The following is a 22,632-nucleotide window of genomic DNA, read 5'->3' as shown; positions in this document are numbered from 1 at the left end:
GGGGCTTTGAGCATGCGTGATCGGAAGTGCACTCCAGCCCCTGCATAAGAGGCCGGGAAACCCCATCGGGGCCCTTTTTCTTCGCCGGACCCGCTGCCGCCGCCATGTGAGTGCGGCGCGTCCTGGGGTTCCCCGGGCCTGGAGCGGGGTCTGGGGCTCGGGAGGGGCTGGGGGGGGGGGGTCCTGGGGGGTCTGTGTGGTGTATGAGGGCTCCTGGGGCCGGGGCCCGGCGGTGTGTGTGTGGGGGGGCTGAGGTGGGGGGGGGGGGGGGGGGGCTTAGGCCTGAGGGGGGGCGGGCTGAAGTAGGAGTTGGGGGGCCCTGAGGTGGGGATTGAGGGGCTCAGGCCCGAGGGGGGGCTGAGGTAGGAGTGGAGGCTCAGACCTGTATGGGGAGCTATGAGGTGGGAGTGTGGGGGGTCCTGAGGTGGGATTTGGGGGGCTCAGGCCCGGGGGGGGGTGTAACTGAGGTAGGAGTTGGGGGGCTGAGACCTGTGTGGGGAGCCATGAGATGGGGGAGGGGGCTGAGATAGGAGTTGGGGGTGGGGGAGGTCTGGAGGGAGATTGGGGTGCCCCTGGGGGGTCATGGTTTCCCCCTGCCCCCTCCGTAGCTGATCTTTGTGCTCACTGGGACCGTATGATTGTCCCAGCACCGACCCTGTTCCTCAGTACACCGTAACACCCACAAACATGAAACCCCTGGGGGGTCCCTCATTGACGGGGACACCCCTCTGCGGGTGTCACACAGCCCCGTGACACACCAGGTTTGCTCCACACCTGTATGTTACACCCTGATGCCCACTGTCCTGTCTTGGAGGGAGATGACCCTCACAGAGTCACAAGCACCCAACCTGGGGGGACACCCCTGTTGTCACATCCACCCTCAAGGGCTTGGGGACACCCCTGGGCCACCTTGTCACTTCTGGGAGGTTGAAGGACACCCCACACAGGGTGTAGAGTGTCTGGGTGTGCGTGCATGGTACCTAATACCCCATGAAAAGTCTTGGGGTACCCCCTGCCCTGTGAAGTCTTCCCATAGCCTTCCCAGTTTATACTGGAAGGGCATTTAACCTCACTGGGACTTAGAGGCACTTATTTTTTCCTTTTAATTAAAGGGGTTTGATTTAGACACCCCCAATTATGAGGTTTGTGGGGGTGCAGAGGTCTTTCCTGATGCTCATTTCGTCATCTCTGTAGCATGACCGACTGGGAGACGGCCCCCGCCGTCACCGAGACCCCCGACATCAAACTCTTTGGCAAATGGAGCACCGATGATGTGCAGATCAACGACATCTCCCTCCAGGTATTTTTTTGGGGGGGAGATGACAAGGAGGGGGTGTAATGGGGGTTCCTGCATCCCTCCCATCAACGGGAGGAGTATCTGACGTCATGTCCCACCAGGATTACATCGCCGTGAAGGAAAAATACGCCAAGTACCTGCCCCACAGCGCCGGGCGCTACGCGGCCAAGCGTTTTCGTAAAGCCCAATGTCCCATCGTCGAGCGACTCACTAATTCCATGATGATGCACGGCCGGAACAACGGCAAGAAATTAATGACCGTGCGCATTGTTAAGCACGCCTTCGAGATCATCCATCTGCTCACCGGGGAGGTGAGGAGGGTGCTGGGGGCAGGGTTTGGGTGCTGAGGAGGTTTTTTTTTGGGTGCTGGGGGGGGCTGATTCTCTCTTCCCGGCCTGTGCCCTGGCAGAACCCCCTGCAAGTCCTGGTTAACGCCATCATTAATTCCGGACCCCGCGAGGACTCGACCCGCATCGGCCGCGCCGGCACCGTCCGTAGACAGGCCGTGGACGTGTCCCCATTGCGCCGCGTCAACCAGGTACCCTCTCTGTTCATCCCCAAACCCCGGGGAGCTGCCACCCGCCTTGTCCCCATGTCCCTGATGTCTCTTTTTTATTCTGTGTTGTGTCCCCCCCCGCCCTGTCACCCCAAGGCCATCTGGCTGTTGTGCACCGGAGCTCGCGAAGCCGCTTTCCGTAACATCAAAACCATCGCCGAGTGTTTGGCCGATGAGCTCATCAACGCCGCCAAGGTGAGGAGGGGGGCGGAGGTGTTGCCGCTGTCACCTTCTCTTGTGAGTTGGGGACAAAACAGACCCCCCGCCCCCCAAAAACTGACTGACACCCATCTCGCCCCCCCCAGGGTTCTTCCAACTCCTACGCCATCAAGAAGAAGGACGAGCTGGAGCGTGTGGCCAAGTCCAACCGTTAAAACGCCACCGTTGTCACCCCCCCCAATAAAATTCACTTGCTTTGTGTCCCCTCGCTCCTCCCTGTGCTGTGGGGCTGGGGGGGGGACATGCGCTGTTGGGGTTGGGTGTTTTGAGGGGGTCCGCAGTGTGGGTGGCTGAGTCTTGGGGTGGGGGTGCGGCTCCGTGTCCTCCCTGTGTCCCCAGGCCAGACCTCCCTCGTTCCTCCCCCCCCAGGAAAGGTTGGGGTTCTCCCCTGCCATCGTGGCCCCCCCCCCCTTTTTTTCCCCCCCCCCGTTGAGGGGCGGGAGCAGCACCCAGCACCGGGGAGGGGCAGAAGGCGGAAGAAAAGGTTGGGATAAAGCCAGGACGGATCTGGCACCTCCCCACGGTGGGGGGGGCAGTGGGATCTGCCCTGGGAACCGGCTGGTTTGGGGTCCCCAGGACCCCTGTTAAGGCCAGTGTTGGGTTTTGGGGTGTTCATCAAGTGTATGGAGGGGGACACGCCGTCCCCCCGGCTCATGCGGCATGGGGCAGGGCAACCTCGGTGGGTGTGACGGTGACAAACGTCTTCCTCGATCTCGGCTGCGCCCGGAGCCGAGCGGTGTCTCGGTGAGCTCCCGCTGCCGGCACCTTGGGGTGCAGGTGAGGAGGAGGAGGAGGGTTTGGGGGGGACTCAACTCAGCCCCCCAGTTAAGAGGGTGATGAGTTGGGGGGTGTTGGCTGAGCTGGGAATGCTGGAACTTCCACCTTGAAGGTTGAACCCCCCAAAAGTACTTTTTTTTGGGGGTTGGTATCATCAAGGGGGGTTCTTGGCACCCCAGGGTGGGGGGGGACGTGGGTTTGGGGGTGATTTGGCTTGTGTACCCCATAGATTTGGTGTCCCCAACCCTACACTGCTGCTTGTCCTTATCGCTACCGGGTAAACACCGTCTCGCCTTTTCTGCCTACCAGGGACACTGTGACGGGCACCGCCATGGCGGGGGACGCCGAGGGGCGTCCCCCCCTGGACTGCGTCATCTGCTTCGCCCCTTACGACCGTCTCTTCAAGGTCCCCAAACTTTTGGGGTGCGGTCACACCTTCTGCCTGGAGTGCCTGGCCAAAGTCACCGTGGTGGCCCCCGACGCCTCCACCTTGCCCTGTCCTGTCTGTCGCCGTCCCACGGCGTTACCACGCCGCCGCGGACCCCCGGCTTTGCCCACCTGCCTTGATCTCTTGGCTCTCCTGCCCCCTGGCCCCACCGGTTCCGTCCGCTTCAGTCGTCCCAAGGGGTTGCTCTACGTCTCCCCCGGACGCCCCAAATCCCCCGAACAGGTCCCCACCGTGACCCTCAGCCTGGAATTGGGGCGACCGGACCCCCCTGTCCCCCCCAGCTGGGGTTGGTCGTGGACCTCTGGCCGGTGGTCTCTTTACCGAGCGGTGGCCTTGACGGTGGCCTTGACAGTGGGAGGGGGCTTGGTGCTCTGCGGAGTCTTCCTCTTCTTCCTCCAGCCTGTGGCGTGCGGTGAGGGGGGGCCGGTGACGAACAACAGCTGGGGAGAGCCAGGCTTGCCCCCATATTAAGGGCCCCCCCCTCGTGTCAGGGACCCCCAAAGCATCTTGGTGGCCCAGGGACAAGTGCCCTCGCCCACCCATGGCTCTTGGGGGGGGGCACAGCACCCACCTTGGGGCCAGGATTTTGGGGGGACCCCAGGACCAGCCCTGTGCGTCTCCCCCCCCCGTATTAAACCCGGTTGTTTTCCTGGATACCGCCTGTCCTGGTGTTTCTTTTTCCAGCTCTGATCCCAAGGACAGCCCCCTCACCGCTCCCTCCCCAGGCCAGGACTCCTGTGGTTGTGCGCTGGATTTTTGGGCTGTAAATCACCAGTTTTGGTTCAGTAGAGGGAGAGGAAGGGGGATCCCCATGGCTGGGATCACTTTATCCCTGGTTTGGGGGTGATTGGGGTGACAGCGTGTTTCATTTCATTCCCCCCCACCCAGTGAGTTGTTCCCCCTCCTACAGCGCCTGGCACAGCCACCGCCTTCCCCAAGCCCTATCAGCACCGTCCCCGGTACCGGTGGCACGGGGTAGGGACAGTGTTTGGCGCCAGTGTGTGTTTTGGGGGGGGTGTGTTGGGGGGTAGGACAGGGTACTGCAGCCAAATGGATTTTTTTTTTTGGGGGGGTGTAATGTCAAATCAAGGACACAGGGGTGGTTGTGCGGCTGTGAACACCGTCGCCCTGAAGCAGCCGGGGTGGTTGTACCTGCTGCTGGATGGACTGTGTCCAGGAACAGTTGGATCCAGAAACAGCCGGCCCCTTTCCTTAAGCTTGCTGTCACCCCACACCCCAACTGCTGGAGGACGACTGTGAGCTGGCTACAGCTCTCCGGCTGTACCGGTGTACCCCTGGTCTGGGGAGGGACCCAACCCTGGCGGCTGGGGTAGGGTGTAGTTCCCCTTTCATGGTTAAACACCACAACAGACACGTGAGAAGAAGCAGGGTCCGGTTGTCCACTAAAGTGCGACTGTACATATGAGAAACCAGACCCCGGATACAACAGTCTGCGCGTACAGGACCCGACCTAACGTGGCGCTCGAACATATAGCCCAAGCCACAGACTCTCCGCCTGTGCTCACACCTCACCGCAGGCGGTTGTGAGCTACAGTCGGACGATACAGCATAAAAACCGGACTCGGTTGTACCAACAACTGATCCCAAACCAGCCGTCAGCTACAGCCGGACCGTGCATCACAGTAACTGATCCCAATGTGCAATACGATTTGATTGTACATACAAGTTGTGCACTACAGTCTGACTAGCCTTAACTAGACTCAGTTGTACACTACAGCCTGACATTAAAGTACAGCAATCATTGCTTGTGATACAACCGCCTGCATCCCTGGGCCTGATCCTGCATCCCCACGTCACCTGTTATCAACCACGGGCTACAATAACACTGTTACAGGGGATTAACAGGGAGGTGGTTTGCTACACCGGGAGCCGAGCTCTGGTTGTGCGCAACAGCGTGGGGCGATGGAGGGGACATTGTGTGCGTGTAGCAGGGACAAGTTGGAGAAGGACAAGTCAGCGGGACTGTCCGACTGTGTGCTACGACTGGAGCGGAGAGGGAGACGGGACGGCTGTAGGGGAGATGGGACGACTGTAGGTGACTCTGGGGAGCGGGGGGTGTTCCATGTTGTTAACTCAGCCCTCGCTCACTCTGCCCCCACCCCTTAATTAAGAACCACCCTTCTCCCCCCACCCCCATAGTTTTCCGCCTGACAACAGTCAAGGGCAGGTGACACCCAGAGCCTTGGGGGGGGGGGGCAGAGGAGACACCAGGCCAGAGCCGTGGTTCCCCAGGGCAAGACAAAGAGATGCGTTAAAAAAAAAAACCAAACCCAAAAACCCCAATAATAAGGCAAAGAGGCAGTGCCCTCCCTGCCTAGCCCCACCCACCGACCCCACCCTGCTTAGCTCCACCCCTTGGCCTTCAGCCCCGCCCCTCATGGGGGTCACTTGTAGAGGAGATGGACGCGGCTACCGTCGCAGTTGCCCCGGCCAAGCTTGTCAGCTTGTTCCGAGACCAGGCAGCGGACCAGGGGGAGGTTGGGCTGGTAGAAGGGGGCCGGGGGGGCTGGGGCGGCGCTCAGCCCCGGGGAGAAATGGTTGTCAGCCTCGCGGGAAGGGTTGGACGACCGTCGGCGAGACCGGAGCTGCTGGCGGTCCTGGAGCTGCTGGCGGAGCTCCGACACACGTTCCTCCTTCTGCCGGGTGACAAATTTGGGGTGTCCGACCCTTTTCGGTGGTGGAACCCCCCTCTCCCGTATCACCCCCCCGTTGGGGTGTTGGTGCCCAAAGGTGATCTACCCTCTTAGCACGGGTAGCAACACCTTGGAGCTACAACCCTGAAGCTACAACCTGGAAGCGTCCAGCCCCACACCACCCACCTCGGCAATGATTTTCTCCAGCTCCCGGTTCTCCTTCTCCAACAGTCGGGATTTCTCCTCCTCGTTGTTGTTGGTGGACGAGCCTGTCTTCATGGTGTCCTGCTGCTCTGATTGCCACTCGCCTCGGGTGATGAGGCGTCGCATCTGCAACAGTCCCTGGTTGTCAAAGCTGTCCCTTCCCAAGGCAACACCCGCACCCGACTGTCCCGTGTCCCCTGCCAACTGTCATTGCCAACTCCATGACCCTACTGGAGAAGAAGCCTCCACGTCTGCAGAGGCAACACCTTGACCCTACAAGGGAGGCCGTAGGACAACTGCTCCTCCCCACCCCAGAAGAAACACCCAGACCCCATCGGCACCTTGGGGACGAAGAGGACGACCAAAGTGATGTAGGAGGAGAAGACGACGGCCAACGATGCGAAGGCAAAGGCCGCGTCCTGTTGGCTGCTGAGGATCATGGTGACGGGTGCCGTGATGAGGCAGAGAACCTGCAGGGATGATGAAGGGGACATTTTTGGGGACGTCGCTGTATAGGATGCGGGGTAAAGATTGGGGGGGGGATGCACAGCCACCCTGGCTTACCGCCACATTGTAGATGGCCATGCCCACCGCCCGGTGGTCGTTGATCTTCTCTGTGGACACGCTCTTGGTCTCGTATGCCAAGAAGATGCCCAACAGCAGCAGCAACCCCTTGAAGCCATAAAATATCCCTGGGGGAGAACCATGGGTGGTCAAACAGGGACCCCCACCTGGTCTGGGGTGGGGGGAACCATGGGTGGTCAAACCCCTACCTAGCCCCGCCATGGGTGCCTGGGCCTCCCCATGGTTCTCTACACTGTTCCTGTGCCCCCAACCCTGCTTGTACCCCCAACCTTGCCTGTAGCCCCCCAGTTCTGTCCATGCCCACAGCCCTGCCTGTCTCCCACCCCCCCCGAAACCCCCCAATGCCCACCGAGCCACGTGTTCATCTTGGTGGAGCTGCAGTGCTCCAGCTGGGGCAGGATGGAGACGTCCGTGTCTGTCTTGGGCTCCTCCTTGGTGAACTCCTGGGGGTGACGGGGTGGGAGATGGGGGGAGTGAGGGTACATGGGGTGGAGGGGTGGGAGCAGCCCAACACTGCAAACACACCCCCCCAGAAGCACCCCAATGCTGTGAGCATCTCCCCAATGTTGAGAGCACCCTCTCAACAGCACCCCAACACCATGAGCATCCCCCCAGCAGCACACACACCCCCCCAATGTCAAAAGCATCCACCCCAGCATCCCCCCGACACCAGGAGCACCTTCCAAGTGGTGTCCCACCTCGATGGTGCGGTGCAAGGGGTCCACGATTTGCCAGATGATCAACGTGACCACGTCCAGCCCCACAAGCAACCCCACGGTGGCATACAGCTTCCAAGGCTCCAGGGTCTGGGTGTGGGGACAATATAGTGTCACCGAGACCTTGTGTGCCCCCTTCCCTGATCCCCCCAGCACCCCACCGGGTCACCGCTCACCTTCCTCTTCTCCTTCTTCTCCTCCTTCTTGGTGAAGACGGTGTGGACCCACCAGATCTTGGTGAACATGCTGCCGTACGCCAGGCTGAACCCCAGCCCGAGGAGCCACAGCCGAGCCTGGGGAGGGTACGTGGGTTGGGAAGAGATGGTTGTACCTCCCCAAGCCAGCTGTACCGACCTCCACTGCACCCCTGTGGAGTGTACCCCCGCTCCCCTGGACCTCCCTTGAGGAAGGCTGTTCGGAAGTCCCCAGCTCTACGCCCTACTGTATCCCCTCTGGCTGTCCCCATCCCCTGGCTGTACATCCAACTGTTCCTTCTCCAGCTGTCCCCATCCCATGGCTGTATCTCCAGCTGTTCCTCCTCCAGCTGTATGGATGCCCTACCTGTATCTCCAGCTGTTCCCATCCTTGACTGTACCTCCAGCTGTTCTTCCTCCAACTGTCCATCCCCTGCCTGTATCTCCAACTGTTCTTCCTGCGGCTGTCCCATCCCCTGGTTGTCCCCACTCCGCCTGTACCCCCCAACACCCCACCCCACCATACCTGACAGACAAAAGGGAAAAGCCCCGGCCCGATGTGGTAACCGTCAAGTCCCAGGGGGAAGACGGCAGCGAGCGCCAGTGTGCAGCCCACAGCCGTCATGTTGTTCAGGTACGGCTGTGAGTTCTGGATGTACCTGGGAGAGGGTTGTTGAGAAGACAAGGTGTCACCTGGCCACCGTGGTGCACGACATTCAGCTAACCCAACGGGATGCGAGAAATGCTTGAGATGACAAGAAACCACGAGCTACAACCAGACCCTTGACATCACCCGAAGCTCCTACACAGCAAGACAGGGAACTGGGACATCTACTAACAATGTTTTGTCACTGTCATCTTCTGTAGGAGGATAGCGGAGCATATCATCCCTTTTTTTCCCCCTCTGGGTGTTGCTAACCACACACTGCTGAGTTGGTTTTTTTTAGCAGTTATGGAAAATTAAAGGTGTGATATTTCCCCAAACACCAGGAAAACAGGGAGGATCACTGACCGGACGTGCCCATTGTAGATGTTGAAGGCCAGGCAGATGATGGCCAGGAGGATGCCCAACGATGCCAACACTGAGACGGAGATGAAGAGCTTCTGGGACAGGAATCGGAAGGTGGTGATGACCTTGGTGTAGTCGGCTGGGGGGGCACCTCCTGCAGAGCGCGTGGCACAATTAGGGGGCATGGCGGGGGGTGGTCTTCCCAGCCCTTCCCCCTGGCAGGGACCCTGTCCCTGCTCACACCCTGCATGTGATGCTGCTCACCAATCCACTTGTCGTTGTTGTACCATGACAGGTTGTCCTTGGTGCTGTCGTAGTAGCCGATCTTCTTGTAGACACCTCCTGCAAGGGTAGCGGAGTTGGGTCAGGTGGGAGGGATGGAGGCGCGACACCCCTCCGGCATTTGTGCACACCCCCCAAAGGATCACAGACCAGCTGGGGGGTTGGAAGGGACCTCTGGGGGGTCATCTGGTCCAACCCCCTGCTCAAGCAAGACCACCCAGAGCCCATTGTCCATGACCATGTCCATGCAGTGTTTGGGTGTCTCCAAGGTTGGAGACCCCACCACCTCTCTGGGCACCTTCTGCCAGTGCTTGGTCACCTGCCCTGTGCTGATGCTGTTCCTGATGCTCAGCTGGAGCCTCCTGTGCTCCAGTCCCTTCATCATCTTCATGGACCTTCTCTGGATGGAGCCCAGTCCTGGCCCCACTCTTCAGGGGTGACCTCACCAGTGCTGAGGGGAGGGGAAGGAGCACCTCCTTGACTTGCTCCAGCACTCATCCTGATGCAGCCCAGGACACACAAAGCTGGTTGACCCCAAGCTGTCCTAGTGCCTGGAGTTGTTCCTGAGACATTTACCCTTGTTGAATCTCATGAGGTTCCTCTCAGGCCACTTCTCCAGCCTGTCAAGGTCCTTCTGGATGGCAGCACGACCCTCTGGCATCTCAGCCGCTCTTCCCAGTTTGGTGCCATCAGCAAACTGGCTGAAGGTACTCTGCTCCATCATCCAGATCGTTGATGAAGACGTTGAACAGGATTGGACCCAGTATTGATCCCTGGGGTGCACTGCTGGTGACCAATCTCCAACTGCACCTTCTGCCACTGATCCCCACCTCCTGGACCCAGCCATTCAGCCAGTTTTCAGTCCACCCCACTGTCTGCTCATCCAGCCCGGACTTCACCATCTTCTCTACGAGGATCTTCTCGGAAACAAGAGTGTTGAAAGCCTTCCTGAAGCCCAGGTAGACAATGTCCACTGCTCTCTCCTCGTCTCCCAAGCCGGTAGAAGGTGGTCAAGTTGGTCAAGCATGACTTCTCTTTGGTGAATCCATGCTGACTGCTCTTGATGACTTTCTTGTCCCAAGCTCCTTGCTTGTCCCCTAAACCTCCTCCACCTCTGGACCTCCCTCCGTCACATGCAAGAACAGTTGTGTGTTGGTGCGGACACACATCCTGTTGGACGCGTGGCCAAGGGGGTTATCCACCCCTTGAGAAGTCGTGCAGTGGTGGGACTTGTTGCGGTGTGCGTCTCGGGGTAGTTGTCTGCTGTTGTTGTGCAGACAACACGGCCGCAACGCCACGAAGGGGTTTTTTGTGGGATGCTCGGTGGTGGTCCCCGTGTGCAACATGGTGACAGCGTCACCCTGAGATGGCTGGTGCCTGCGCTCACTCACCTTGCAGTTGCTCAATGAGCGTCCAGGCCATGCGGGAGCCACTGGCATCAAAGACAACGTGTCCCTGTGGGGTGGGATGGAGATGGGTGTCAGGTGGAGGGGTGTTGGGAGAACATTTTCTCTGGGAGTTTTGGGGTAGCTCACGGGGGCACCCTGGACAGATGCCTTCAAGGCACCTTCACCACCGCCTTGAAGGAGTTGGGGACATGGGAGACCTTGTTGGGGAGAAGAGGACACACTGGGGCCAGGGACTGGCAGGGGCTCAGATGTGGGCAACGCACCGAGACGCCCTCAAAGGCGGAGGAGTTGAGGGCCCGGTAGATCTCATCGGTGATGTTCTTGTTGTTGTAGTTAAAGTCCTCTAGACGCAACCCCTTCTTGACCAGCTCTGCTGAGGTCTTGTTGAGGGCCAGGGCCAGCGCCCAGATGGCATCGTAGGCCAGCGGTGCCTCCTGAAAGCCGCCTGTCTCCTCGGGGTTCTTGCCCAGCCTCTTCTGCAGCTTCTCAATGAACTCCTGGGATGTCTGGGATGGGGAAAAAGATGGCGGTTCTGTGGTGGGTGGGATGGAGTGGACCCTCCAAGGGTGCCATGTGTCCCCTCATCCTCCCTGTACCATGTTGGAGATGCTGCGGGTGTTCTCAGGGTTGAGCATGACGATCTCGGTGGTGACGTGTCCTTCCACAGCCTCGGCCATCTCTGCCTCGGTGCAGTTGATGGCTGGATCCTTGATGCGGAACCAGTTGTCGGCATACCAGCCGATGAGGAACCAGACATACTTCTTGCCATACAGCTTCTCCTTGTAGACCTGTGTGGGCCAAGGAACAGTGGCCTTACCCTTCACCCCATCCTTTCCACCATCCCTCTGTCCATCAATCTTTATCCCATCCCTTCCAGTCACCCTTCACTCATCTACCACCCTTCTCCCCATCCTGTCCATCCATCCAGACCTCTGTCCATCCACTCTTCACCCCATGCCTCCACTCAACCATTTCCCTTCCCACCTTCCCACCTTCCCGTCCATCCATCATCCATCCATCCTCACACTCACATCAACGCACACTTCCACTCATCCATCCCAACGTCTTTCTGCCTACTCAACCACACGTCCCACCACCCTCCACTCCATCCCACCGTCTATCTCCCCAACCCAACTGCCCCACGTCCCCCTGATGTCCACTCACCCTTCTCCACTACACACCACCCATAATCCCATCCTCCTGCATGCCCCCCACGGTGCCCACCCACACCCCTCACCTCGCAGAAGACCTTACGCGCCTCCGTCTCGTAGAAGAGCCCCACAATGATACGGGCGTCCTGGCGCTGCAGGGAGACAAGTCACCTTGGGGTGCGACTTCCGCTCCCCTTCACTCCTAGACGGTCAAGCCCACCCATCTTCATTTGCATAAATTTGCATAAGGGTTCTGAGGAGGACCAGAACTTTGGCATTGCATGGCCAGGTCATGGACATTGTTCCCCATCTCCCGGCCAAAGGTAGCCAGATGTTGACCTGGATGCTTGGGCATTTTGGGGTGTCTCTCCTCCCTTTGGGGTGCAGGACATGGCTCCGATGGTTGTGGGTGCCGCGGAGGAGAAGGACTCGGTGGCGACAAGGACCTGGGCACGGGCAAGGTAGGCTCACCTTGAGGTTGCGCACAGGCGCGGCAGGGTCGGAGAAGAAGCTTTGGCGGAAGGTGATCTCCAAACCGGCCTCCTTCACCCGCTGGTCCAGGTCATCGAGGGTCTGGTGGCGGGCGGGCAGGAGGGGCAAGGAGCAGGCAGGAGGTACAGGCAGGAAGGGGGGCAGGGCAGGGGAAAGAGAGTGCAGAGTGAGTCCGGGGAGGATGGCGGGGTTGGGGGGCACCAAGCAGGGGTTGGGTTGGCATCACGCACCATGGGAGGGGACCGAGCTTGGACCTGGATGTCACCAGGTCCAGGACGGGCGAGCGAGAGGTTGTGGGGCAGAGTTTTTTGGGTGGGGGAGAGGGGAGGAAGCAACAGGCAGGGTGGGGGGTGGGAGGTTGCCGGTGTGCGTACCGAGGTGAAGACCTCCGTGGTCTGTTGGATGGTGGCGATCTTGGTCCAGCCCCACTTCTTGAAGAGCTGGACGCGGGTGGGGTTGTGCAGGGTGGCCGAGGGGTGGGTGCGGAAGAAGGTGGGGAAGCGCTGACGGTTGGAGAGGGCGGGGGAGCTGGAGCCGTAGGAGAGCTGTAAGGTTGGGGGGGGGTGTCAGCACCCAACAGTGTTTTCCCCCACGACACCGCTACGGCTGCCTGTAGCCCGTCGTCAACCGCTCGAGAGGACCACGGGCGGCTGGGCGGGTGCTGAAGGCAGGAATCACAGCTGGTGTGGGTACAGCCGCAGACGCGCCAGCAACAGCCCCGCGCGTAGCTACAGCCGGACACACTGTGACACCCATGTGCCTGACAACAGCTGCATGAGTGTCAATGACTGTCTAGACACAGCTACAGGCGTAGCGACAACCGCACGCATACCAACAACCTGAAAGCAACAGCCCCACACGTAGTAAAAACGCACAGGTAGCAACAACCGCGCATGTAGCAACAACCTGAAAGCAACAGCCACGGATGTAGTTCAGCTGCTGAGATAGTAACTACCTGAAAGCAACAGCCACCCACGCAGCAACAGCCGCACACGGAGCAACAACCACACAAGTAGCAACAACCTGAAAGCAACAGCCGGACAAGTAGCAACAGTTGCCCACGCAGCCACAGCCGTGTTTGCCCACAGCCACGGCAGGACACAGCTGCACCAGCAGCAACAGCCGCACCCCTAGCAACAACCGTCGCTACAGCCGTGTGCGCAGCAATGCCACGCATTTACACACACGCGTTTCACCGCACACCCCGCTGCCTCCAGGCACGTACCACCCCACGGACACTGAGACACAACCCAACCTCAACACCCCATCCCGGTACACCCCAACAGGCAACAGCTCTCCAAGCACAGCCGTGCCACCTCCATCCCCGCCTTGGTCGGGTTGAGACCTGCGTGCTCGGGGCAGGAGGTAGGGGCGAAGGGGGGGGGTCCCCCAGCTCCTGTGTCCCCCCTCTGCCGCCACCCTCCCCCAGGACCCCCGTGTCCCTGGGGACACCCCTGGGGACGAGGAGGTGGTTCCTCACCACGATGAGGTTCCACATTCGGGCGGCCTCGGCCACCAGCGTGGAGACGCTGCTACAGCCGGGCATGAGGATGATCTTGATGGGATCGTTGTAGAGAAGCTCGTAGAGGTACTTGGTGGCCTGACCGGGGTCACACTGGGGGGGGACACACACACACGGGACGATGACAAGGGTGTTGGTGACGGGGGGAAGTGGCTGCTGGGACCCCCCCCGCCCCCAAGCCCACCTCCTCCCAGTGTAACCCACCAGCTGCCTCCCAGTTCCAGCCCAACACCCCCCCAGGGGGACCCAGGCGTCCGGGATGGGGGGGGGGGGTAGGGTGAGGGGGATGGGAGGAGGGTGAGGGTGCCCCCCCCTCCATGCCCTGCTCTTTCTTGGGGGTCTATGAATAATTCAGGGCACGAATGGTCCGGAAATGGAGCCAGGCACCGTCACCATGGCAACCCAGTGGCAGACCCAGCAGCATCCGTTGCCGTGGCAACCAGGCAGTACCGGTGGGGGGGTGGGGGGGGGATGGAGGAGGGGTTTTGGGGGGGTTGGGGGGGCAGAGGGGGAGTGGGACAGACAGGACAGATGGACACGGGGGTAGGGGACGGACAGACGGGGGGTACAGGCACTCGGTGGGGTACGGGACAGGCGGGGTGAGGGGGGGGATTTGGGGGGATCTGAGGGAGGGTGATGATGGGGGGGGGCAGAGGGTGCAAGGAGGATGAGGACGGACAGCCGGAGGTACGGGACGGACAAACGGGCGCAGGAAGGACGTGGGAGGGTGCCGGGCCAGGAGGTGGGGGGCAGGATGGGTGGGGGGCATGGGGAGGGGGGGGCGAGGCCGGGGCCAAGGTCCCCCCACCCACACACCAAGGCTGGACGCCTGGGTCGTCCCATCCCCCCCCCCCCCCGCCTGCCCCCCAAGAACCCCTGCCTCTGCCCACCGCCTGCCTGCCCCTGCCTTCACCTTGAGCTGCCCACGCTGCCTCCGCCATCCTCATCCTCCCCACACCCCCTGCCCTGGCCCCATAACCTCCACCCCTATGCAGTGCTCCCCCCAGCACCCCACAACCCCTCCCAACCCCCCCAGCTCCTTCTGCCCCCCAACTTCCCCCCCCCCCCAGATACACGCTACACCCCAACCCGGACCTGTGCCCCCCCCAAACATGCCCCCTGTGCCCCACAGCTCTGCCCCACAACCCCCAAACCTCAGCGCCCTGCCACGCTCTGCGTCACCAGCCCCCCCCCCGTATCCCCTGCCCCCCACCGGTGCCCTATATACCCACGGTGCCACCCGGCCTCAGCTGTGCCCCCCTGCCCCATATATTTGTGCCCCCCTTGCCTCAACCCCTCTGCCCCCGCCCTATATCCCTGCCCTATATCCCTGCCCTATATCCTGCCCTATATACTCTGCCCCATCCCCTGCCCCCCTTGCTGTCCCCCGCCCCATTCCTGCCACCCCTCGCTGTCCCTCTGCCCCATCGCCACCCCCCCCGTCCCATCACATCCCCACCACCCCTTGGTGTCCCTCTGCGCCATCCATGTCACCCCTCACCATCTCCCTACCCCATCCCTGACACCCCACCTCCCCTGCCCCCATCCCACCACCCCTCGGTGTCCCCCCACCCCATCCCTGCCACCTCCTGCCCCATCCCACCACCCCTCGGTGTCCCCCCACCCCATCACTGCCACCTCCTGCCCCATCCCACCACCCCTCGGTGTCCCCCCACCCCATCACTGCCACCTCCTGCCCCATCCCACCACCCGTCGGTGTCCCCCCACCCCATCACGGCCACCTCCTGCCCCGTCCCCCCACCCCTCAGTGCCCCCCCACCCCATCCCACCGCCCCTCGGCGTCCCCCCGCCACCCCATTCCCCCCCCCCCATCCCCATCCTTCTCTCACTTTACTATCGTGATGGATGAGCCGCAACTCATAATCGGGCAAGATGTCCCTCCGACTGTTGATGTCCTCCAGGGCCATACGGACGGCGGGCAGGCAGGCCTGGCCCCCCGGCCACCCCCCGCTCATGGGGAAGAGCGCCCCGACGTGCACCGCCTTCTTGCCTGTACCCACCGACGGGCGCGACACCAGCGAGATGCTGAGCACCACCAAAAGCCAACGAGGTGGCTTGGGCGACACCGGGGGACGCGCCATTCCCGGGGTCAAGACGTATGGATACCGGGGATTCGGTTGGCCATGGCGTAAGAGGGGTTTGATGGGGGGGGGGGGGCGGGTGTGATGTCGGCGGTTTCTCCGGAGGTGAGGTTGGGATGGTGACGAGGTGGGGAGGGGAAAGGGGGAGTCGTGGCGAGGGAGGGGAGGGAGGGACGGGGAGGGAAATAGAGGGATGGAGAGCGGAGAGATGGCGGGGTGGGAAATAATAATAATAATAACGGGGTGGGAAATAATAACGGGGTGGGGATGGGAAATAGAGGGATGGGGAGGGAAAATAACGGGATGGGGACGGGAAAATAAGAGGGGTGGAAAATAAGGGGATGGGGATGGGAAATAATGGGATGGGGACGGGAAATAGAGGGATGGGGACGGGAAAATAAGAGGGATGGGGACAGGAAAATAAGAGGGATGGAAAATAAGGGGATGGGAGGGGAAAACAGAGGGATGGAGACGGGAAGAGAGAGGGATGGAGAGCGGAGAGGAGGGAGGGCTGGAGAGCGGAGGAGACGGAGGGATTTGGGGCGGAGAATACGGAGGGATGGAGACGGGAAAATATGGAGGGCTGGGGAGCGGAAAATGGAGGGCTGGGGAGGAAGGGCTGGGGGGGGGACACGGGGGGGACACGGGGGGGGGGGACACCCACGGCGGGAGGGAGGGATGGGGGCGGGGGGGTGATGGGAAGGGCTGGAGAGCGGGGGCGGGGGGGGGAGGGAGGAAGGCTGGGAGGAGGAGGAGGAGGAGGAGGAGGGAGGGGAAGGGATGGGGGGAGAAAAGGGAGGAGGAGGAGGGGTGAAGGCTGGGAGGAGGAGGGGCGATGGGGGTGGAGGAAGGCTGGGAGGAGGAGGAGAAGGGGGGAGGAAGGCTGGGAGGAGGAGGAGGAGGAGGAGGAGCGATGGGGGTGGAGGAAGGAGGCTTCAGTGTCGTGAAGCCGTGTGGGGTGGATGGGGGTCCCGGGGGTGCCCACCCCTCAGGACAGAGCTGGGGGGACCCAGGGTGCCCCCATGGCCCCGCACCCGGTGGGGGGTGCTGAGGACAGGCCCGGCTGGGTGCGGGGGGGGGCACACGGGGACGTACTCACCTGAGAGAGGGCGACGCACTGCGGGGGGGGGGAAACTGAGTCACACAGAGACATCCCCCCCCCCCGCGGGGGCTGGGGCTGGCACTCGGGGACCCCCCAACCCCAGGGACCCCCCCCATGTAGATCTGTCCCCCCCACCCCAAGGACCCCCAACCCCAGGGACCCCCCCATGTAGATCTGTCCCCCCAACCCCAGGAACCCCCCCATGGGAACCTGACCCCCCACCCCAAGGACCCCCAACCCCAGGAACCCCCCCATGTAGATCTGTCCCCCCCACCCCAAGGACTCCCAACCCCAGGGACCCCCCCATGGGAACCTGACCCCCCACCCAAGGACCCCCAACCACAGGACCCCCCCATGTAGATCTGACACCCCCACCCAAGGACCCCCCCCCGTGTAGATCTGATCCCCCACCCAGGGACCCCCCAACCCCTCAGCCACCCCACGGGGACCTGAACAGGAACCCCCCAACCCCAGAGACACCCCATAAAACCCCCCCGCCCCCTCCCCAGACGCCCCCACCCCACCCCGTGGGGACCCCACTCACGCTCGCAGATGGGTTTTGGGGTGCTCCAGCGCCCCAGCTTGGTGCAGTTACTGCGGGCGCTGCCCACCAGCCGGAATCCGGGGTTGCAGCTGTACTCGGTCCACGTCCCCTCCACCGGCACCCGCTCCATCGCCCGCGTCACCGCCTGCCCGTTCTCCAAGCTCAGGTGCATTTTGGGGCAGGTCCTCACTGGGGAGGGGGGGCAAGGGTTGGGGGGGTCAACTGCACACCCTTCCCAGGGTGGCCCCTACCAACGTGGGACCTCGTGGCGGTGGGAAAGGTGATGGAAGGGTAATGGCCATCACGATGGGGATGGGGACGGCAACGGTGATGGTCACAGCGTGGGCATGGGATGGGGATGGTCATGGCAATGGTGATGGTCATGGCAATGGTGATGGTCATGGCGTGGGGATGGGATGGGGATGGTCATGGCAACGGTGATGGAGATGCTGCTGCTGCTAGTGATGGTCATAGTAATGTGGATGGTGAAGGTGACGGTCATGGTGAAGGTCATGGTAATGGAGATGCTGCTGGTGATGGTCATGCTAATGGTAACGGTGAAGATGATGGTCATGGCAACAGTGATGGAGATACTGATGGTGACGGTGATGATGATGGTAATGGTGAAGGCCATGGTGATGGAGATGCTGATGATGGGGATGGTCATGGGGACTGGTGACAGCAACGGTGATCGGTGACGGTGACGATGGTCGGGGATGGGGACGGCGACTGGGGACGGCGATGCCGACGGCGACGGGGACACTCACGGCAGCGGCTGGGGTGGCCCATGGCGGTCCAGGTGCCGTCGCGCTGGCACTTGCGCACCTTGGGCCCCACGATCTCGCGGTCGGGCCGGCAGACGTACTCGATCTCGTAGTCGAAGGGGAGGAAGCGAACGCTCTGCACCTCCTCGGGGGTCAGGCCCCGGTACCGGATCCCCCCGTCCCGCGGCGGGTGGATGATCTGGCAGCCTGGGGGGGGGGGGTCACGGCGGGGGGGGTGTGCGCGCGTCACACGCCTGTCCTCGTGCGCTCGCACGCGCGCGTGTCACGTACCTTCGGTGAGGTTCACGTGGACGGCCGCCCGGCTGGGCTCCGCGCTCAGCGCCGACAGCAGCAGCAGCAGCAGCAGCATCTATGGGGCGGTGACAGCCCCACACTTATGGGGGGACCCGGGGGGACCCCCCACCTCCTGCCTGCACTTCCCTGCCTGCAACGGGCAGCCCCGAACCTCGCCTTGCCGGGGGGCAGGGTCTGTCCATCCGTGGGCGGACACCCTACGGAATACGCTCCCGGCGTGCACATACCCTGCATCCCCTATAGAGCTCACCCCCTATAGAGCTCACCCCCTATAGAGCACATTCCCTACAGACCTCACCCCCTATAGAGCTCATCCCTTATAGAGCACACCCCCTACAGACCTCACCCCCTATAGAGCTCATCCCCTATAGAGCACATCCCCTATAGAGCACATCCCCTATAGAGCTCACCCCCTATAGAGCACATCCCCTATAGAGCACATCCCCTACAGACCTCACCCCCTATAGAGCACACCCCCTATAGAACTCACCCCCTATAGAGCACATCCCCTATAGAACTCACCCCCTATAGAACTCACCCCCTATAGAGCACATCCCCTATAGAGCTCATCCCTTATAGAGCTCATCCCTTATAGAGTACATCCCCTATAGAGTACATCCCCTATAGAGCTCACCCCCTCTAGAGCTCACCCCCTATAGAGCTCACCCCCTATAGAGCTCATCCCCTATAGAGCTCATCCCCTATAGAGCACACCCCACATATGCTCCAACCCCTACAGAGTACACCCCAATGCCCTGCAGCCCCTATATAGAGTACATCCCCTATAGATTACACCCTATAGATTTCATCCCCCATAGGTTATGCCCCACATGCCCTGCAGCCCCTATAGAGCGCGCCACACTGCGCGTACGCGTGCGCACACAAACACGCCGTTCCCTATAGAACACACCTCGCTGTGTGCACACGCAAGCCCGGCGTCCCCTATAGAGTACCCCCAGGCGGATGCACACGCGCGTGCTGATCCCCTATAGAATATACCTCCACGTGCGCACGCCCAGCGTCCCCTATGGAGCGCACGCGCGGCATCCCCACGAGGCTCACGCTGCACGCGGGCTGTTACCTACACGTACTTACAAGTCCTCTCCTATAGGCGTCGGTGCAACCTACACCCCGCTCGCACGCGCACGGTGCAAACTACAGCCCGTTTGCACACGCGCGTGGTGCGACATACGCCCCGCTTACACGTGGGCAAAGACGCACGCGCGGTGTCCCCTTCTACGCGCGCTTCACACCCCGCTTGCACGCACAGAGTGCAAACTGCACCCTGCTTGCACGCTCGGTGCAAACGACACGCTGCTTACACACTCACAGGGCTAGTTACGCTGCAAGCTACAGCGGCTTGCACGCACAGGGAGCGAGCTACAGCCGCTCACACGTGCGCTGTGCAAGCTACGCCCCATTTGCACACCCACAGCGCAACCTACGCCCTGCTTACACACACAGGACAATATGCACAACGTTGTCCCTCTCTATGCACGCGTAGTGCAAACTACACCCTGCTTACACACTCACAGCGCAAACTACACCATACTTACACACTCACAGTGCTAGTTACACCCGCTTGCCCACAGAGGGCGCGAGCTACAGCCATTCGCACACGCGCTGTGTGAACTACAGCCCGCTCGCACACTCGCAGTGTAAACTACAACTTCCTTACAGACGCAACCTACACCCTGCTTGCACACACAGGGCACAAACTACAGCCGTTCGCACATGTGCTGTACAAGCTACACCCTGTTTGCACACTCCCAGTGCAAAAGCACACCCCGCTTACACGCGCACAGTGCGAGATGCACACGCATTATCCCTTTCTACGCGCACACGGTGCACGCTACACCCTGCTTGTGCACGTGCAATGTAAACTACAGCCCAGTTACACACGTAAAATGCAACCCACGCCCCGCTTGCACACCCACAGTGCAACCTACACCCCGTTTGCACATGCATGGTGCAAACTACAGCCCGTTTGCACAGCCACAGCGCAACCTACACCCCGCTTGCACACTCACAGTGTGAACTACACCCCGCTTGCACACGCGTGGTGCAAACTACACCCCGTTTGCACATCTACAGCGCAACCTACACCCCACTTACACACCCACAGCACAACCCACACCCTATTTGCACACTCGCAGTGCAAAAGCACACCCCGCTTACACGCGCACAGTGCGAGATGCACACGCATTAGCCCCTTCTATGCGCACACGGTGCAAACTACACCCTGCTTGTGCACGTGCAATGTAAACTACAGCCCAGTTACACACGTAAAATGCAACCTACGCCCCGCTTGCACACCCACAGCGCAACCTACGCCCCGCTTGCACACCCACGGCACAACCAACACCCCGCTTGCACACGCATGGTGCAAACTACGCCCCGTTTGCACACCCACGGCGCAACCTACACCCCGCTTACACACCCACAGCGCAACCTACGCCCCGCTTGCACACTCACATCTGGGGGGGGGAACGGATGTGAGTGTGCAAATACCCCGCCCAGCCCCCCCGGGCCGTACGCAGCCACAGCCCGGCTCAATTTTATGTTTATATTCAGTGTAATTTCTTTCTAATTTTTAAAAAAAAAAAAAAAAATCAACCCCAAAACTTTATTGTCGATTCGTTTCAAATTAAAATTAAATTAATAACATTAATAAAGCAAAAAGACTTTCCCAGCCGGCACAGGGTGGGCCCGATCCTGGCCTGGGGGGTGATTTTGGGGGGGGGGGGGTACCCCAAGCTTGTGTCCTGCCCCCCCCTTCAGCAGAGCCAGGCCGCGGGGTAATTAACCCGGGCACTAATCAGGGCTCATTAGAGGCGCTAAGGCAGTTGCTTGGTTACTGCTGAGCTCGCAGGACGCAGGTGGGGCCCCCCCGGCCCCCCCAAACCCGAGGTACCCCCTGGCTGGGGGGGGGGGGCACCCATGGGAGCCCAGCTGGGGGGTGATGGGTGCCCCCCCCCCAGCACCCCAAATAGCCAGGGCAAAAGATGGGGGGGGACCCCAGGATTGGGGGGGGACCCCAGAATTGGGGGGGGACCCCAGGATTGGGAGGAGACCCCCAGGATTGGGGAGGGACCCCAGAATTGGGGGGGGGGACCCCAGGATTGGGGGGAGACCCCCAGGATTGGGGAGGGACCCCAGAATTGGGGGGGGGACCCCAGGATTGGGGGGAGACCCCCAGGATTGGGGAGGGGGGGTCCAAGGATGGGGGAGGGGGCCCCAGGGTAAAGGGGGGTTCCCAGGGTTGGGGGGGAGGGGTCTGGGGGGGTGGGTTTAAGGGGGGGGGCCTTTTTGGGGTGCAACCCCTGCGTGAAAACGGGGGGGGGGGGGGCAACCCCACCCTCCGCCGGCTACAAAAGGGGGGTCAGAGCCCCTCCCTGCCCCCCCCCAGCGCTCCCCACCCCCCCCCCAGCGTGGCCCACCCCACCCAGGAAAGTGGGGACCCCCTGGGGTTGTTTGGGGGGGGGGGGGCTGTTGTCTTACCTTGGCCTGGGCTTGTCCGCGGGGGGGGCAGGGGGGGAGCCGAAATGGGGGGGGGGGGGGCAGCGAGTCGGGGGGGGACGGGGACGAGTCCGGGGGGGGGTCACGGAGCGTGGGGGGGGGTCACGGAGTGTGGGGGGGGGTCACGGAGCTGGGGAGGGGGGGGGGATGAGGCTGAGGATGCTCCGGATGGAGGATGGGAAACTCCCGGGATGGAGGGATGGGAAAAAACCGGGGGGGGGGGCGGGGGGGGCCCACGGCCGCGCGCGGGGGGGGGGGGGTGGGGGGGGCCCCACGGATGGTCCCGGGGATGGGGACCCCGGTGGGGGTGGGGGGGGATGCGGCGCGGTGCCACGGGGATGGGCGCTGGAGGGACCCAGGTGGGTGGGGGAGGGCGCGGGGGGGGGGGGGGGGGGGGGGTGGGGGAGGGGCCGGCTCCGCCTCGCGAGCGGGGAGGGAGCGGAGGGGCGGGGGGGGAGGGGCGGGGGGGGGAAGGGGGTGTTGGGGGGGTGACAGTGGGGTCTGGGGGGGGGGGGGGGGGCGCTGGGGTTGTGCTGTCACCCGTATGCGCGTGTGTGCGTGCGTGTGTGCGGCCACGTGTGAGTGTGGTCACGTGTGTGTGTCACACGCGTGTGTCATGGGGTTCCTGCTCCCGGGGGGGGGGGGGGGGCACCCCCAGACAGACACCCCCAGCTCCGCCCATCACCTGGGGGTCCTGGCACACCCAAGCACACGCACCCGCACCCACCCACGCTCCTTGCACACGCGCGGCCTCCCCGGGCGTGCACACGC

The 22,632-nt window shown here is 62.0% G+C and overlaps 2 protein-coding genes across 2 annotated transcripts; one reads left to right on the top strand and one right to left on the bottom strand.

Moving 5' to 3' along the window:
- The first annotated feature begins 37 nt into the window (after positions 1 to 37).
- On the top strand, positions 38 to 2,275 carry RPS5 (ribosomal protein S5). Its single transcript, XM_075738422.1, has 6 exons — positions 38 to 106; positions 1,195 to 1,300; positions 1,399 to 1,608; positions 1,707 to 1,835; positions 1,950 to 2,048; positions 2,159 to 2,275. The coding sequence occupies exons 2-6, from the start codon at positions 1,196 to 1,198 to the stop codon at positions 2,225 to 2,227; spliced, it is 612 nt and encodes a 203-aa protein (XP_075594537.1). The 5' UTR covers positions 38 to 106; position 1,195; the 3' UTR covers positions 2,228 to 2,275.
- A 2,398-nt stretch (positions 2,276 to 4,673) lies between these two features.
- On the bottom strand, positions 4,674 to 22,073 carry GABBR1 (gamma-aminobutyric acid type B receptor subunit 1). The gene is made up of 23 exons (XM_075738329.1): positions 21,844 to 22,073; positions 18,319 to 18,397; positions 18,031 to 18,234; positions 17,264 to 17,452; positions 16,717 to 16,734; positions 15,366 to 15,526; positions 13,474 to 13,608; positions 12,368 to 12,538; positions 11,973 to 12,074; positions 11,588 to 11,653; positions 10,947 to 11,138; positions 10,614 to 10,856; positions 10,333 to 10,396; positions 8,924 to 9,001; positions 8,663 to 8,813; positions 8,177 to 8,309; positions 7,633 to 7,749; positions 7,439 to 7,546; positions 7,090 to 7,183; positions 6,720 to 6,847; positions 6,497 to 6,625; positions 6,138 to 6,281; positions 4,674 to 5,954 (listed from the first exon to the last, which is right to left on the bottom strand). The coding sequence occupies exons 2-23, from the start codon at positions 18,395 to 18,397 to the stop codon at positions 5,703 to 5,705; spliced, it is 2,958 nt and encodes a 985-aa protein (XP_075594444.1). The 5' UTR covers positions 21,844 to 22,073; the 3' UTR covers positions 4,674 to 5,702.
- Positions 22,074 to 22,632: the final 559 nt, after the last annotated feature.

This window comes from Balearica regulorum, chromosome 32 (assembly GCF_011004875.1).
Source record: "Balearica regulorum gibbericeps isolate bBalReg1 chromosome 32, bBalReg1.pri, whole genome shotgun sequence".
Lineage (NCBI taxonomy): Eukaryota > Metazoa > Chordata > Aves > Gruiformes > Gruidae > Balearica > Balearica regulorum.
Note: the sequence above shows the minus strand (reverse complement) of the source record. Positions and strands in the feature narration are given on the sequence as shown.